At 27.0% G+C, this 16,308-nt stretch overlaps 1 protein-coding gene across 2 annotated transcripts in view; it reads left to right on the forward strand.

Annotated features, from left to right (window-relative positions):
* The window catches only part of LOC100204938 (nicotinate phosphoribosyltransferase), a 28,152-nt gene that overhangs the window by 9,189 nt on the left and 2,655 nt on the right, over window positions 1-16,308 (forward strand). For both annotated transcript variants that reach the window (XM_065796400.1, XM_065796401.1), the window contains 9 exons: window positions 1,932-1,980; window positions 2,118-2,248; window positions 6,139-6,448; window positions 7,021-7,161; window positions 8,020-8,104; window positions 12,200-12,280; window positions 13,993-14,095; window positions 14,732-14,889; window positions 14,965-15,072. In XM_065796400.1, coding sequence (XP_065652472.1) covers window positions 1,932-1,980; window positions 2,118-2,248; window positions 6,139-6,448; window positions 7,021-7,161; window positions 8,020-8,104; window positions 12,200-12,280; window positions 13,993-14,095; window positions 14,732-14,889; window positions 14,965-15,072 — 1,166 coding nt within the window. The remainder of the gene's footprint in view (window positions 1-1,931; window positions 1,981-2,117; window positions 2,249-6,138; window positions 6,449-7,020; window positions 7,162-8,019; window positions 8,105-12,199; window positions 12,281-13,992; window positions 14,096-14,731; window positions 14,890-14,964; window positions 15,073-16,308) is intronic.

The raw sequence follows: 16,308 nt of genomic DNA on the forward strand, positions 1-16,308 counted from the left end.
AGATAGATAGATAGATAGATATACACTCCCGTCCATAAGTTTGGACGCACTTATTGCAACTACAGATATTAGGAGAAACATGTGTCAGAATAATTTTGATTTGTGACTTTAATAAAACAAATCAATAATTTTATGTTCTTTTATTAGTTTTAAAGAAAAAAAAAATAGTAGTATTAAAAGTTATAACTAAAATAAAATGTTTTTATTTAAATCATCTATCGTCAAAATGGCCACCTTTAGCTTTGACTATCGCTTGGCAGATATGTGGCACGTGATCAATCAATTTTTTAAAATATTCCTTATCAATACTTTTCCATATGTTTTGGATTGCCTCCCAAAGATCATTTTTACACCTTGGTGGAGTTTTTCGGACTTCTCAATCTAAATGATCCCACATAACTCAATTGGGTTACAATCAGGACTCTGCAGTGGCCAAGTCATGACCTTCAACAATCCTTCCTCTTGTTTTTCATTTAAATATTGCTTAACCACTTAAGCAGTGTGTTTAGGATTGTTATCTTGTTGGAACACAAATCATTTGCCAATTAATTCGGTTCCACAGACTAAAATATGTTCTTTCAAAATCTTTAAATAGACTTCTTTTGTCATTTTCCTGTCAATTTTGGCGATTGATCCCACTTGGCCACCACCGAAACAACCCCAAACCATTATATTCCTACCTCCATGCTCAATTGTTTACATAGTACATTGCTCCAGTATTCTTTCTCCTACATGACGACGAACAAATGACCAGCATTAATTCTCAAAAATCTTAAACTTTGATTCGTCTGACCAAAGTACTCTATTCCACTCTTCTACCATCCAATTCTTGTGTTCTTTGGCCCAGACTAATCCTTTTTGTTTGTGAACGGTTGTAAGACATGGTTTTTTAATAGCTACACAACCACTAAGCCCTACTTCAAGAAGTCGCCTTTTTACTGTCGTTGTACTTATTTTTGTGGTATGATGTTCATTAAAATCAGCTGCTAAATCTTGCACTGGGCGTCTACGATTTTGTAAAGAATTAATTACTATGTACGTATCCTCTTTTTTCGTAGTAGAATGAGGTCTCCCTACTCTTTTACAATCGCAGAAAGACCCCGTTTCTACTTTTCTTTTAATCGCTTTACGGATACAACTCTCTAAATTGCTGAGGCGTCGACCAATTTCTTGACTAGTAAACCCTAAATTATGATGGGTCTAAATTTCTATACGTTTTTCTAAATTTATCTGCCTACATTTTGCCATTTTAAATAACGAATCTTATATATTAGAATACTAAAATAAAATAATTGAAAAAATGAGAAATAAAGTTAAAAAAATTTTAATCAAATTATTTTTAAAGTTAAAAAAATCAATCAAATCATTAATTTTCTAAAACTATAGATTTATTAACTTTTTAAAACAGAAAAAAAAAAATCTTATAACACAATGAGCCTAACTAATAATAAGAATAGACAAAATAAAAAGTAATCTTATTTAAAAAATTTTTTTTTTTACGATACAAGTGGGTGTCGCTTAAAAATGTTTTTGTTTATTTCATTTTGTAAATAATAACAAATTTAATAATGTAAGAATATATTTCTTTTAAAAATATCTCTCTTAACTATGTTTTCACAGTATTTCATGATGAGACCAATGTAGACACTCTTAATTAATTTTATTTATGAGTTAAAACACGTTTTGTTTATTTTTGTGAGGTGCGTCCAAACTTATGTACAGTAGTATATATATATATAAATATATATATATATATATATATATATATATATATATATATATATATATATATATACATATATATATGTATATATATATATATATATATATATATATATATATATATATATATATATATATATATATATATATATATGTATATATTATAGTGCATATTATATAGTTAAATGATATTTCTGAAAATATTTTAGTTGTTCAACTGCTTGAATCAACCCTTTTGAATCTTGTAAACTATGCAAGGTAAATTTTAAAAATATTAAACAACAGTAACAAGAAAATTTTAATTTATTGATTGTTAAACATTTTATTAAAATCTTCAGATAATATGTATCAAGATATGTTATGATAATTAGTGTCAAGTTTTCTTCTTTTTTTAGTTTGATTGCTACCAATGCTGCTCGATTTAGAAAAGCTGCTGGTGATAACAAAGTTTTGTTAGAATTTGGTTTGAGGAGAGCTCAAGGACCAGATGGTGCACTTTCTGCTTCACGTTACTGTTATATGGGAGGTATGTTTGTAGTGTTAAATGCATTTTAAATGATCAATATTTAGTATCTCACCATGACTTGAAGGAGCTTAATTTGGAAATTTGGTTGGAGAAAGTTTTTTTAATTTATAAAAAACTAAATTTTAGATTTAAGTTTTAAATTTGTTATAAAAGTTCTACGCATTATTTTTCGCCTTTACTACAAAACTAATATTTTAATACTCAAATGTAATTATTAAGAAATAAATTATAACTTATCACTATTACCAATAAAAAATGATGTGCGTGTCACCATTATAGACTGATGTGTGTGTGTGTGTGTGTGTGTGTGTGTGTGTTACCATTAGAGACTGATGTGTGTATTACCATTAAAGACTGATATGTGTTTGTTACCATTAAAGACTGATGTGTCTTTTGTAAAACAAAAGATGAATAATAAATTAATATGGATGCAATACTAATCACTGTTTAGGTTGGCAGAGTTTAACAAAATTGCTTAATAAAAAGAATAGTTTTTATTTATTTAATATTTTTCTATGTATCTTATCTCAAGCTTATTTGAGAATTTCATTAGGTTACCAAAGCTAATTTAAGTTATGATTTAAATTTTAATTATATTTAGGGTATATACTGAGGGCATGTTGTAAAGGATATTTTAATTTTTCTGATTTCACTTTCACTGGTCTTAACTATGCAGGGGCCAGTGGCTGGACAAAAGTATAAAAACCAAAGTCATTAAAGTATAAAAACCATTAAGATATCAAAAAAAATTTTGATATCTTAATGGTTTCAAATCATTATATAGATATTATAAAACAATTTAAAGTCGTTTATATACACCTAAAATTTTAATGAATATACTTATGATGTGGTTGAAGTAGACGCAAATGTAAATTAGAAAAACAAATTATAAAGAGAGAAAAATGTTGTTTTAAAAATCGATGGAAATAAATAACATATTGCGATTTTTAAAATATTATATTTTAACTATATATTATATGGATTTTAAAAGTTGTTAGACTAAAATTGGTAAGTAATTAACATATTTATAGCAATTTTAAATATGCTTAATATGTTATATTTTATTGTCTAACTTTTGCTTTTAATTGACAAAATATTTTTTTATTGCTTCATCTTGCTTTTATACGCAGATATTTTAAAGCTTACATATGTTTGCTTTAATAATTTCATAAATCTGGCTGCCACTAGGTGCAACCTTGGTTTTCTTTTACATTTAAACTCTTTTACCTAACAAAAAATCTGTAATTCCACTCAAAAATTTATATTTGCACAAAATTTTAAAAAACACGGAAAACATGTAATATGGTCTTACTCATACTAAATATAGTACTGAACAATTATATATATATATATATATATATATATATATATATATATATATATATATATATATATATATATATATATTGTAATTTAAATTTTGTTCTTATTAATTTAGCGCTTGTCAAAGCAAATAGATTTAACAATCTATTTTAGTTGGTTTGGTTGGGGTTACTCATTTTAGATGTTGAAATGCTTTTTTATTTAGGCTTAAAGAGTGTTGCAAGAAATAAATTTCACCAATTTATTCAACTCAACAGTCTGTCAATACATAAAAAAGAAGACAGTATACTTGTATACAACTTTATTAAAGAACAAGATTTGAAGTTTTAAGGTGAAAAGTTAGAGAGTCAATTTCGTTTATTCATTTCTGATTAGGGTAAGAGATGGACTCGAAGTATACGAACCGGTGCAAAGTTTATTAGGAAGAATTCAGCTGGGCTTGAAAATGATTTTAATACCACATTAATGAAGGATAGTAAAAGTAAACAACTCAGCAGACCTACATTACCATTTGAAGAATCATCATCAAAAACAAAGAAAAGAAAAGTTGCAACTTTGTCAGCTTCAAATTCTTGTGAGTTATTGTTTGCTAGTGGTACACACCTGTGGAAAGACGATAGAAGAAAAGATGCTCAGGCAGCAAGAAAGTTGGCTGATAACAAAGATGCTGAACTGGTTCATTCCATCAATACATCAGAAGATGCATTGGCTCTTTTAAGATGATGAGATGAGCAAATCTCAATATCAGTGCTTAAAAAACAATGCAAAAAGCAAAAATAGTAATTTATATCCACCATACAATGATGTACGTGAGGCAAAAGAGATTTATTTGTCTAGCCGTGAATCATGGGCAGCCACATTGCTCTGCAGGTTTGTAAAGAAGACCACTGATGTAATGAATGCAAAGCATCTTAAAAGATTCTATTGGAAACTTGACTACAACTGCTGTGTCTGAGTATGTAAACTTAATAATTCTTCACATAGTTTATGTTACTATGATAGATTGGAAAGTAGCCACTGCATTATCTACAGCTACTAATTCAAGTCAGTGCTGCTAAATTTGTGGTTCAAAACCAAGTCAAATGAATGAACGTAATATTGTTTGCAGTTTGCCATTAACTCTGACCGGAGTGAAGTATGGCTTGTCAACACTTCATGCAAGGATTCATAGCATGGAGTGTTGGTTAAGAAATGGGCATTATGGTCAAATGCAGGCATGTGCTCATCTGATCCAGTAATCAGTGCTTTACAATCACCAAAGCACCCTAAAAAAAAAAACTTACCAGATGGCGTTGTACAATTCTTAAAAGAAAGCCATTCTTTTATTTTGTAATTTCCCCTGATTTATATTGTACGTAAGTAATTTGTATTTTTAAATATATAGCCTACCACTTACCAAGCTTGTACTACTTGTAACGTACATTGTCAAAGCTTTTCAGTGATTGTGAATGCATAGGAACGATATACCCATTCAAGTTTTGAAAATTCTGTAAACGCTCGTACAATCTGCTAATTAAAAAAACTAATTAATTAAGCTAGAATATAATCTTTGAGAAGGTAAACTGAACAATTGTTGTCAAGTATTTTCTTGCAATATTAGCATATGAAATATAATATAAATATAATATAATATATGAAATATAATATAAATAGTGCCCAAGATTTGTCTTGGTCCCTGACCAGCACGCTGATGTATGCCTTGTAGGCCTTGCACATTATACGACTTGTTTCCATGGAACTCTTGTTTTTATAAATTGTACGCACATGTAGCAGAATGAATCAGCTGGATGCCATTTCAAATAAATAACTTCTCTTTAACTACGAATTGTTATCCTTTCAGCCTGCAATAACATGTATTGGAATTTTGGTTTGAGACAAATGTGCTTTTATACTTAAACAGCTATCTTTGAAATGTTCAAGAACGTTCTAGAAAGTTCTGGAAGTTTCTTGAACATTCTAGAGTGTTTAGGAAAATTGTAGAAGCATCTGGACAGCTCTAGCAGTTTGGGAATATTATAAGAGGAAGCTTGGCATTGAAAGAAAATCAAGAATTTTCTCAAAAACACATGGTTTTCCAAATTTTATTGTACCGGTTACTAAAGCAAAGTTTTCCTGGAATAACAGCGATTTTCTTTCTGTTCTAGACCTAACAGGTTAGGAAAACACACTTTCAACCTTGGAACAGAACAAAGGTGAAAATTTTATAAGCAGTAAGTTTTTAATTGTTGTACTCACAAAATTTCTGCACACCTCCCACTCTGCCTTAAATTTTTCGGGAAAGTGGCAAAAGTATAGCAGAGGGGTACCACAGCCTAAATTATTTTCCTAGAATAGCCCTTGGTAGTATTTATATAAAATAAAACATATGTGGAAGTGAAATAAGTGAAATCTTCTTAGATCAGATCTTAATTTAGAACAATCTATTTATGTTATAATCTATGAACTATTTAAAAGTTAATCAAATGAAAGAGTTAGTAAACTTTTGTTGCTGTCTTGCTGTTTTTCTGATTATTTGCTAATCTTTCTGATTAATTGCTAGTGATCAGTTGCATCTTTTATTTTTCTAGGTTTTGATGGAACAAGTAATGTACTGGCTGCTAAAGAATTTGGTATTCCTACAAAAGGAACACATGCTCATGCTTTTGTATCCTCTTTTGATATCAATGAAGTAAATCTCAAGATGAAACTCCTAGACCTTAATGATAATATTAGTAAAGAATTTCTTCCTGTGGTTAACCAGAAGCTTTTAAATGTGGCGGATGCATTTAAAGTTAGTTTAGATCAAACAAGTCAGGGGGAACTAAAAGCATTTGCTGCTTATGCAAATGCATTTCCAACAACATTTGTTGCATTGGTTGATACTTACAATGTTCTAAAGTTAGTTTTAGTTATTTATTTTAAATTTGTCTGTGATTACTTGTGGTGTTAAATTTATGTGATGTGTTTTTTAAATTGATTTCTAAAAATAGTTTTATTTTAGCTAATTTTTATGACTTTGTGGTGTTGGTGGTAGCGATGGTTGATTACTTTTAACTTGATTTAAAAGATATTTTGATTACAGTCTAAAAATAAAAATAATAAATATTAGTTATAATTAAAAAAAAGTTCAATTTACTTAATTATAATTAGTTAATTTGATTTACTTAATCATAAATATAAAAGTTATATATATAACAATTATCAGACAATCCCCCCCCCCCTCCCAAAAAAAAAAGACTTTAAATCTTTGACTTTAAAGAATTTAAAGTCAAAGATTTATTTTTACCCAGATCTTCCTGTTTCTCCAAAAATAGAACTATTTAACTTATTTAAACTCAGGTTTCTGAGTGAGTTACATGAGCTTGCCCAATAGTTGATATTTGATGTATTTTTTAACCTGTTATATTTAAAAGTATTGTTATGTGTAATTTGTACAACAGATTTTATTTTTAATCTTTTTTAATTGATAGGAGTGGTGTTTTAAATTTCATTGCTGTTACCCTGGCTTTGAATGACTTTGGTTACAAATCAATTGGGATTAGAATAGATTCTGGTGATTTAGCTTACCTTTCATTAGAAGTTCGTAAACTACTTAAACAGGCTGCTGAAAGGTATTTTAGACATTTTATTTTAAGCATTAATGTTTGCCGTTTTATTTATTTTTAGAGCAAAAGTATTTTTAGTATTATTATTATTATTATTGTTGTTGTTTTTACTATTATTGTTATTCTATCATTATCATTGGAGTATTGCTGCTCAAACAAGTTATCATCTCTTATTCCACATAACAAAACACAACATTGCATGACTTATAATTTAGCAAAGTTAGTTCTATTAACTGTAACTGTTTACTTTATGACCAAAAAACCTCTATTCATCTAGTTCTCTTCCTTTAACCTCAATGCTTTGGAATTTTCTCTTGAACATCAGTGCTTTGGAATTGTCTTGAACATCAATGCTTTGGAATTTTTTCTCTTATATATATTTTCTTAACTCAAATTTGATAATGATAAAAGTTTTTTTCAAACTTTTTTTTTAAAGTAATTTTCTTGCTCTTTAATTTTTGTCTCGTATCTTCTAACTTGAATGCTACAGCCTTCCAACTTAACCTTCTAACTTCCAACATAATTTAGTTTATTTAGTTTAGGCCTAATTAGTTTGCTTACAGCCTTGTTGAAGTAAATTTTTTTTAACCCGACACCGCATACATTTTTTTCCAGATTTTTAAGACTTTTAATCACATTAATTTATCAGATTGCAGATCTCATGAACAAAAAAACAAAACAAAAAAAGTCAAATTCTGATTGTTTCTTTATATATACAATATGCGGTGTTGGGTGTGTTGTGAGTTATTATTTATTAGTTGTTATTGCTGTTAATTATTATGTTAACATACATTATTATGTTTATTATATTAATATTACATTAAATATATGATATCCATAGTTATAATGATATTATACATTTAGATTTAACATTAGTTGGTTGGAACATTTAACTATTACTGCAAGTAATGACATAAATGAAGAAACATTGACATCATTGCAACAACAAGTAATATGAAATAATGAAATTAGTTAAATTGTTTTTTGCAAGCTTAGCAACAAGTATCTTAGCAAATAGTTTTTATTGGATTTATTTATTTACAATTTTTATTTATTTTAAATAACATTTTAATTTTTTTTAACTTCAGGAATATTTTGTATATACATATTATATAAAATAGTTATTATATATTATGTATTTGTTTATAATATATATTTTATATTACATATAACATGCATTATATCTTTTACAAAAGTTTACAATATAATCAAAATTATATGTTTTGAATTTTAAATTTGTTTTAAGTTTTTAACTTGTTTATAATTTAAAAATTTTTGAATTCAAGTTTTGTTTTTGTTTTTAGTTTTGTTTAATTAATGAAGTTCTGCTTCAATATTTATTTTATTTGTTTGAAAGTTCTGCTACAGTCTAATATTAGATTTAGAGTTCCATATCAGTTTTTTATTAGTATAAAAAATTGTGTTAATTGCAATTGTTAAAAACAAAGTTGATATAGCAAAGAAGATAGTGATACAGCAAAGTTGATAATGATATAGTAAAGTGCATATATTACAATGACTTGTGGCATATATTATACTAAATCATTACATATTTCTTTATAATTTATTGCAATTAAATGATAATTTATGAAATTTTATAGCATATACAATAGTTTTATAACACACACACACACACACACACACACACACACACACACACACACACACACACACACACACACACACACACACACACACACACACACACACACACAAAGAATAAGAAGAAAAAAAAAGTTGCTCTTTACTTAACAACAAGTGTGTTTAAAACTTGACTGTTGAATTTTTTTTTGTCAAGTGGTGAAGTGGTTGAGTGCTTGTTTTGTGTTTCAAAGTTAAAGAGTTGAGAGAAGGTTGTAACCACAATAAAGTAGCCACCCCAACTGTAGTGGCCCCCTTGGCCTTAAGTGGTAAATAGCATTTAAAAAAAAAATAGATCAAGTCAATTGCAGGTATATCAAGTAAGTTACAGTGACAAGTAAATCTCAATGATATCAAGTATGTTGCAAAAGACAAGTAAATCCCTATATCAATTGATATTGATATTAAGTTAGTTGCAAGGATTTTTTTTGGTTATTAAAAAGTTAAAGGTAAATAATATTTAAACTATAGCAAGCCTTCCCAGGAAGCGTGTGCAGTTGCACACCATGTTCGTCCTCGTTTAAATAATTATTTTAGACTCACTGACCACAGCAGTTAGCACCTTTTAACTTAAAAAGCGTTTCAATAATTTGCAGCAAAAAGCTAAATTTATCTACTGAGGAAAAAAATCATTCTTTAAAAAAAGGAAACAAAGTTGTAAGTTTTAATTAAATAAACTTGAAAATTTATCAATTAAAAAAAGTAAGTTTATTAAAAAAAAAAATTTTTATAAAACTTTTATACAACTTTTATATTCTTTTTTTTTTAGAGTAGTTTTTAGCTACCAAATTTCTAAAAAAGTTAAAATTATGCTGTTGCTTGCACAACAGTACTGTTGCTTTAATTTTTTCTTCAATCAAATCACCCAATCAGAAGTCACGGTAGTGATTTCTGATTGGTTGATTTTTTTCTTCTTTAATACAAAGAATGCATGCCTAAACCAAAACCCTTAATCGATGTATGTGCGCTCCACTGCGCTTATCCTTAAATCAGTCGATGTATGTGTGCTCCACTTCGCCTATCCCTAAATCAGTCGATGTATGTACACTAGGGTGGAGTGAATTTTAGTTTTTTTTACAATTCTTTTAGCCTGGGTGTGCAAAAGTTGTCTATTCATTTCAGAAATACTCTGGAAAAATATAAATGCTCTAGGAAATTATCTTGAGGTTCCTCAAGACCTTTAAAATTTTAATGGGTCCCTAATATTATGTAAAAAAAAGTTTTTCATAAGTATGTCATGTTGGGTCTCAAAAGAAGCAAAATTTTATAAAAATTTTAAAAATAACAATTATTTTAAAAAATTGTTATTTTATAGTTTATTGCAGAAAAAATGACCTTTTAAACTAAAAATGAAAAAAGTTTATTTTTTTTGATTATAATTTCAAAAAAATCTTAAATAATAATTTTTTTATAAAAAAATTGTTATTTTTGAAATTTCTATAAAATTTTGCTTCTTTTGAGACATTTCAGAAATACTTTCTGGAATGAGAATATCATTCCAGAAAGTATTTCTGAAATGAATAGACAACTTTTGCACACCCAGGCTAAACGAATTGTAAAAAAAGCTAAAATTCACTCCACCCTGATGTACACTCACTGCCATATCCCTAAATCAGTGGATGAATGTACACTTGCTGCACCTATCCCTAAATCAGTGGATATATGTAACTCACTGCGCCTATCTCTAAATCAGTGGATGTATGTACACTCACTGCGCCTATCCCTATATCAGTCGATGTATGTATATAATAAAAATCAATGTAACTTTCAATATACAACATTAATAATAACTTTTCATAAAAAATAGTTAAAAAACATTTAAAAATATTTTTCTTAGTGAAGGACTCCATCCCGAATCACCGTGGATGAACCAATAAGATACCACAATGCTAAACATACGATGTAGAGTTGCAATTCTTTTTAAATTTCTACAAATAAAACTTTCAAAATCAACCAATAATATTTGCAGTCGAAACTCAAAATAAACCAATCAAACTTTACTATCATGACTTTAAGATAAAAAATTAAAGCAACGGTACCGTTGCACTAGCCACAATGTTAAAATTAAAGAAAATAATTTTTTTTACAAATAAATTGCAATTAGTTTTCAAAATATGTTTTTATTTTTGTTATATTCTTATCTGCTTTTTTCCTCGAATTGTATGATTTTTGGTAGTGGAAAAAAATAAATGCCTTGAATATATGAAAACAAAAACAATAAAATATTTAGGTATATAATTTTTTTTAGCTTATTGTATTTATATTTTCTATTTCGCATAGTCTTTGTTTCTTTTCTTCAAGTGTTGCTGTTTTATTCTCTCTTGTTTCTTTTGCTTTATTTTGCCGCAACTTCTTAAAACGCTTACAATATAAAAACGTGGTCAAGTTGTCTAAAAAAGTTATTTTAAGCATGGACAAACAAGGTGTGTGACCGCGCGCACTTTCATAGAAGGCTTGTATAATATATATGGAGTCTTAATTCCATTTTGTTGGAACTCCCAAATCAAAAGTGACTCTTTTTCTATATTTTCTTATTGCTTCCAGTGCAGTCCAGTTTTATTTCAGTTTAGTATAGCAAGAGTTAGCTTATATATTGTTTTGCAATAGTGTTTCAAGTATGTTTAAAAAAAACATCGTCAAACTTAGGTAGGGTTTCTGTAGTTTCAAAAGTCTTAAAGTTTTAAAATTTTGTTCTCCATAAATCATATAATTTGTTTGTTTTTTATTTCTGTATTTATCTTTAAAAACCTAGTTTTTGTTTTGTTTTGTGAGAGATTTAAATTAAACTAAAAGTCTTACCATTGCCAAGGCAACAATATAGATTAATAAACTATTTGTAAAAGAGATATTCAAATTTTTTTTCAAATTAAAACAGGAGATTTTAATAATTTCAACGTGGTGTTCATATTAATCTTCATCCTTCATAATAAATTAAGTAATTAAAAAAAATTAAACATTGATTTTATAATTAAAATTTGAAGTAAGAATGGGGAATAAAAGATTTCACACTACTATGAATATAAAACATGAATGTTGTTAAATGAATATTGTCTTGTTAAAAATCAAAATTAAAATGCTTATTGGCCAGTTTTTTACAAACAGTTACAATTCAGATTAAAACTCTTTGGCTTTAAAGAAAGTTAAATTGATAATAGTGGTTCAGAAAGGAGTGACAGTTTATTTATTTTTAAATTCAGGTCTATATCTGGTCAGAATTTGTATTTGTATTTGCCAGAATAATGTACTGGCTTGAATTGAAAAACCTAATTTTAAAGCATCTCTAATCCTGACATCAGATTTACTGAAATTCAGCAAATTAGATCTTTAGCCTCTAACATTGTATATAACTCTAACATTTTATATAATTTCTAAATTGTTGTGAAATTAATAGGTTTTACTTTAGGGTCATTCAATAGATGCATATGGTATTGGTACTCATCTTGTAACTTGTCAAAAACAACCTGCACTTGGGTGTGTGTACAAGGTAAAAGTGCATGTATAAGGTATGTGTGTGTGAACAAAGTATTGGTGTGCTCAAAAAAGGTTTGCATGTAGAAGGCATGTATGTATGCACAAAATAAAGGTCTGTCTACAAAATAAGAGTGTGTGTGTAAGCTAAGGTTATAAGGGTGTATAACAAAGTGTGTGTATGAAAAAAGGGTGTTTGTACAATTTATGAGTGTATATAATTGTAGGATTTTTAATTATCAATCAACTTTTTGAATTAATCAATTACAATAGTTTTCATTAAAAAAAGATTTATCTGGTTATTGTTGTATGTAATGCTCTGCAATAAAATCATGTTTTAGACAATTCATTTGTTTGAATATCAAATGAAAATACTTGAGCAATTAAATACTTATATAAATTATTAAAAGTAAAGAATTATTAAAATTATTTTTAAATATTTATGAATAAAAAAAATAAAGTTCATTATTTTATTTTTATTCTATTACATACATTTTTATTGCATAATTTTTAATTGCACTAACTTTTGAAAAAACTTTTTTTTGGAACTATTGAGGCTAATAAAATTTGATTGAGTTTGTTGAGGCTATTAAGATTTGATTGAGGTTATCTAGATTAGAAAGGTTTGATTGATTTTTTTTTTTTTTTTTCAATTGATGCTTTGAGGTTATTGAGGTTATTAAGATTTGATTGAGGTTTTCGAGTTTAATAAGATTTGATCAATGGTATTAATGTTTGATCAAGTTTTATCAAGGCTATTAAGATTATCAATGTAATTTAATGTTAAACTAACTGTTTTTTATAGCACATTATTAACATTAACTTTAGTATTAAAGTTAATGTTGTTAATACACTATACAAAACATCAAGCTGACTGTTTTTAAATTGAATTCAATCGGTGAGATTTTTTAAATTATATTTATTTTTTTCTATTATATTTATTATTTTGAGCATTACTGCTTTCTGTAATATAACTTGTCACATTTTTTACATAAATCTAATTGAAACAATTACACACATACAAACTGTCTAGCGGAATTAAAAGTTATTAAATCAATATTCTCAAAGTATTCCATCTGGTTTTTATACCTAATTTTAACTTTTTTGAATTCTATTTTTTTGTAAAAAAGTATGCTTTTTAGTTGATTTCTTAATTTTTAAATATTAAAATGTTTCTGTTTTCCCTGTATAATTATTCCCATTAAACTCAGAATATAGCATTTCACTGTATTTGATTCTATTTCGATCATATTATCTACATTATTTTACATAATATAAAATAGTGAAATTTGTCTATTCAACCAATGACATATTTAAGAGTTAATTTTTTTATTATATTTATTTTTCTAGCAGTTTTTTCTTTATAAAGCTGTAGATGCATTTTAAAGTATGTGTCATACTTTTATAACTTTTAGATATATCTTTAGTTTGTCCAAATCGATAAATTAAAATTACTGATAAACTGCTGGCTTTAAACCCAATTAAAATCTTAACTGATTTTGTAGTGAAGCATTACATTTAAACAATCAGCAGATTGTAACAGCAATTAAATAATTAAAAAAATAAAGTTGATTTAAAATTTCATAAACATTAAGTTTTTGTTGTGTCACCTATTGTTATTTATATATCAATAGTTTTAAATAGTTTATTTATGTGTTATTTATGTGTTTACTATTTATTTATGTGTTACTTGTTATGTGTTATATAATTTTTTAAATTATTATTAAGCTTGTAGAGCTGAATGGTATACCACGCATTAAATTAAGTGAAGTTGTATCCAAGGTAACAATTCCTGGAAAAAAAGATATTTACAGACTTTATAACAGCGATGGTAAATATTTAAATTTAAAGATTATATGACTCAAATTAGTGTTATTTTCAGGGCTGTGGAGTCGGAATTGTGTAGTTGGAGTCGTGACAATTTTAGTGGAGTCAGAGTCATTAGACAAAATCGCGACTCTAATTCTAATTGTAAAACTTCTCAGTATTGCATGTGCATGTACAAAATATTTAACCTTCAAAGAACTTTTCATATATTTGGCAAAAAAAGATTTCTTAAATTATCGCCTAATATTTTTTAAACAATTCAAAGAATTTTTCAAAAATTTTGCTTTGGAGTCAAAGTTGGAGTTGGAGTCAGAGTCATACTCTGAAAAGTTCAATGATTGGAGACAGAGTTGGTACTTTTTTTTTTACGACTCCGCACCTCTGGTTATTTTAGACAGAAGTGAATGTTGATAATAAAATGAGCATTTAAAGACTTAAAGCACTCAAAATGTATTAGGATAAAAAAAATTCCTCAACTCTCCCCACGCACACACAGAAACACACTTCCCCCTGTATTAAATCTTACATGCTTAGATAATTCTTGCCCCTAACAAACTATTAGTCTATTTTTATGTCCTAAGCCAAATTATTGTTTGGTTAAAATATTAATTGAAAAACTATTATTATTATTATAACACAGGAACTGCATTGTTAGATTTAATGACTAACTCATTTGAGAGTGCTCCAATTGCTGGTGAAAGAGTTTTATGTAGGCACCCATATGATGAATCAAAAAGAGCTTATGTTAAACCTACTGTTGTGAAACCATTACTCAAACTATATTGGAAAGATGGAGAGGTCAGCAAAATATTTTATTTTCAGTTTTCAACACTCAAATGTTTTTGTTACTTATTTAGATTTTTTTATTTGTAGATTCAAACTCCGCTAAACTCATTAGAAGAAGCAAGAATTAATGTAAAACAATCACTTAAAGCTTTAAGACCAGACCATTTGAGGTCTTTAAATCCAACACCATATAAGGTAAAACAAACCAAGATTTTAATTGCCTATTTTATAAGTTAGTTTAAGCTAAATAGAACATCATGTGAATTTAAGTGAACTTTTATATACTATATATATATGTATATGTATATGTATATGTATATATATATATATATATATATATATATATATATATATATATATATATATATATATATATATATATATATATATATATATATGTATATGTATATGTATATCCCAGGTAATAGACAGTATTGGCATGATATTTCATATCACTGACGAACCCAGAGTTTTTTTTTTCTGTAAACTTGGGAGTGGGGGTGGGTCCTCTACCAGTAAAAACTGGTGCCCCAACAATGATTTTTAAATATCACTTTGTTTGTGTCACCTTGTTTAGTTTTATCCAAAGATAAGGGTTGATTAAAAATAGCATCTTGTTGTATAAGGCATTTCTCTGAATGACTTTAGTGGTGGACTGAATAAATGACTTTAGCAGTAGTAATTTATTTATGCTTAGAAAAACTATTTTATTAAGATTTGAATAAACTTTGTTTATTAAAACTATTTTAAAATAGTTGGAAATATTTATTTGTAAATATTTATTAAAAATTGTTTTAAGTATTTAAAAATTAAGTAACAATATTTTAGTAATTTTAATTTTAATAGTTGATAAATGTTTAAAATACTTTAATAATTTTTAATCAATACTTATAAATAGCATAGTATTTTCAAAATTAAAAGGGCAGCAAATACGCTTATCAAATGCTTCTGTTTTGTATTCAAATAGTTATTGTCTATATATAATATAACGTTATATAAACAGTAAATATTTAATACAAAGTCGCTTAATAATACATAATCGAATACATAATTCCCTGTATTTACTATTATTTTAATTTTCATTTCAATTTAAATAATATCAATTCTGTCTTAAAACACTTTTTTATGGTTTTTATAAGTAAAGGCCACAAAAAATAAAATTTTACTTAAAATACTACCCAGACTTTGTTTATGTAAAGTCAAAAGATGGAATTTTAATGAAAATACAAATTAGTTTAGTGGTTCTAAAACTTACTGGCATTAGACTAATTTAAATTTTGCTGTTTCATTTTTGGATCTCAGCATTGATGGCAATATCCTATATGAACCATATTTAATAAATTATGGCATGCTAGTTTTCTTCTCTGTTCATATGATGTTTTTGAAGTAATTGAATTATTTCTTTCTAATTCTGTTCTTTCAACTTTTACT

The sequence above is a fragment of the Hydra vulgaris genome, chromosome 04, assembly GCF_038396675.1.
Source record: "Hydra vulgaris chromosome 04, alternate assembly HydraT2T_AEP".
NCBI lineage: Eukaryota > Metazoa > Cnidaria > Hydrozoa > Anthoathecata > Hydridae > Hydra > Hydra vulgaris.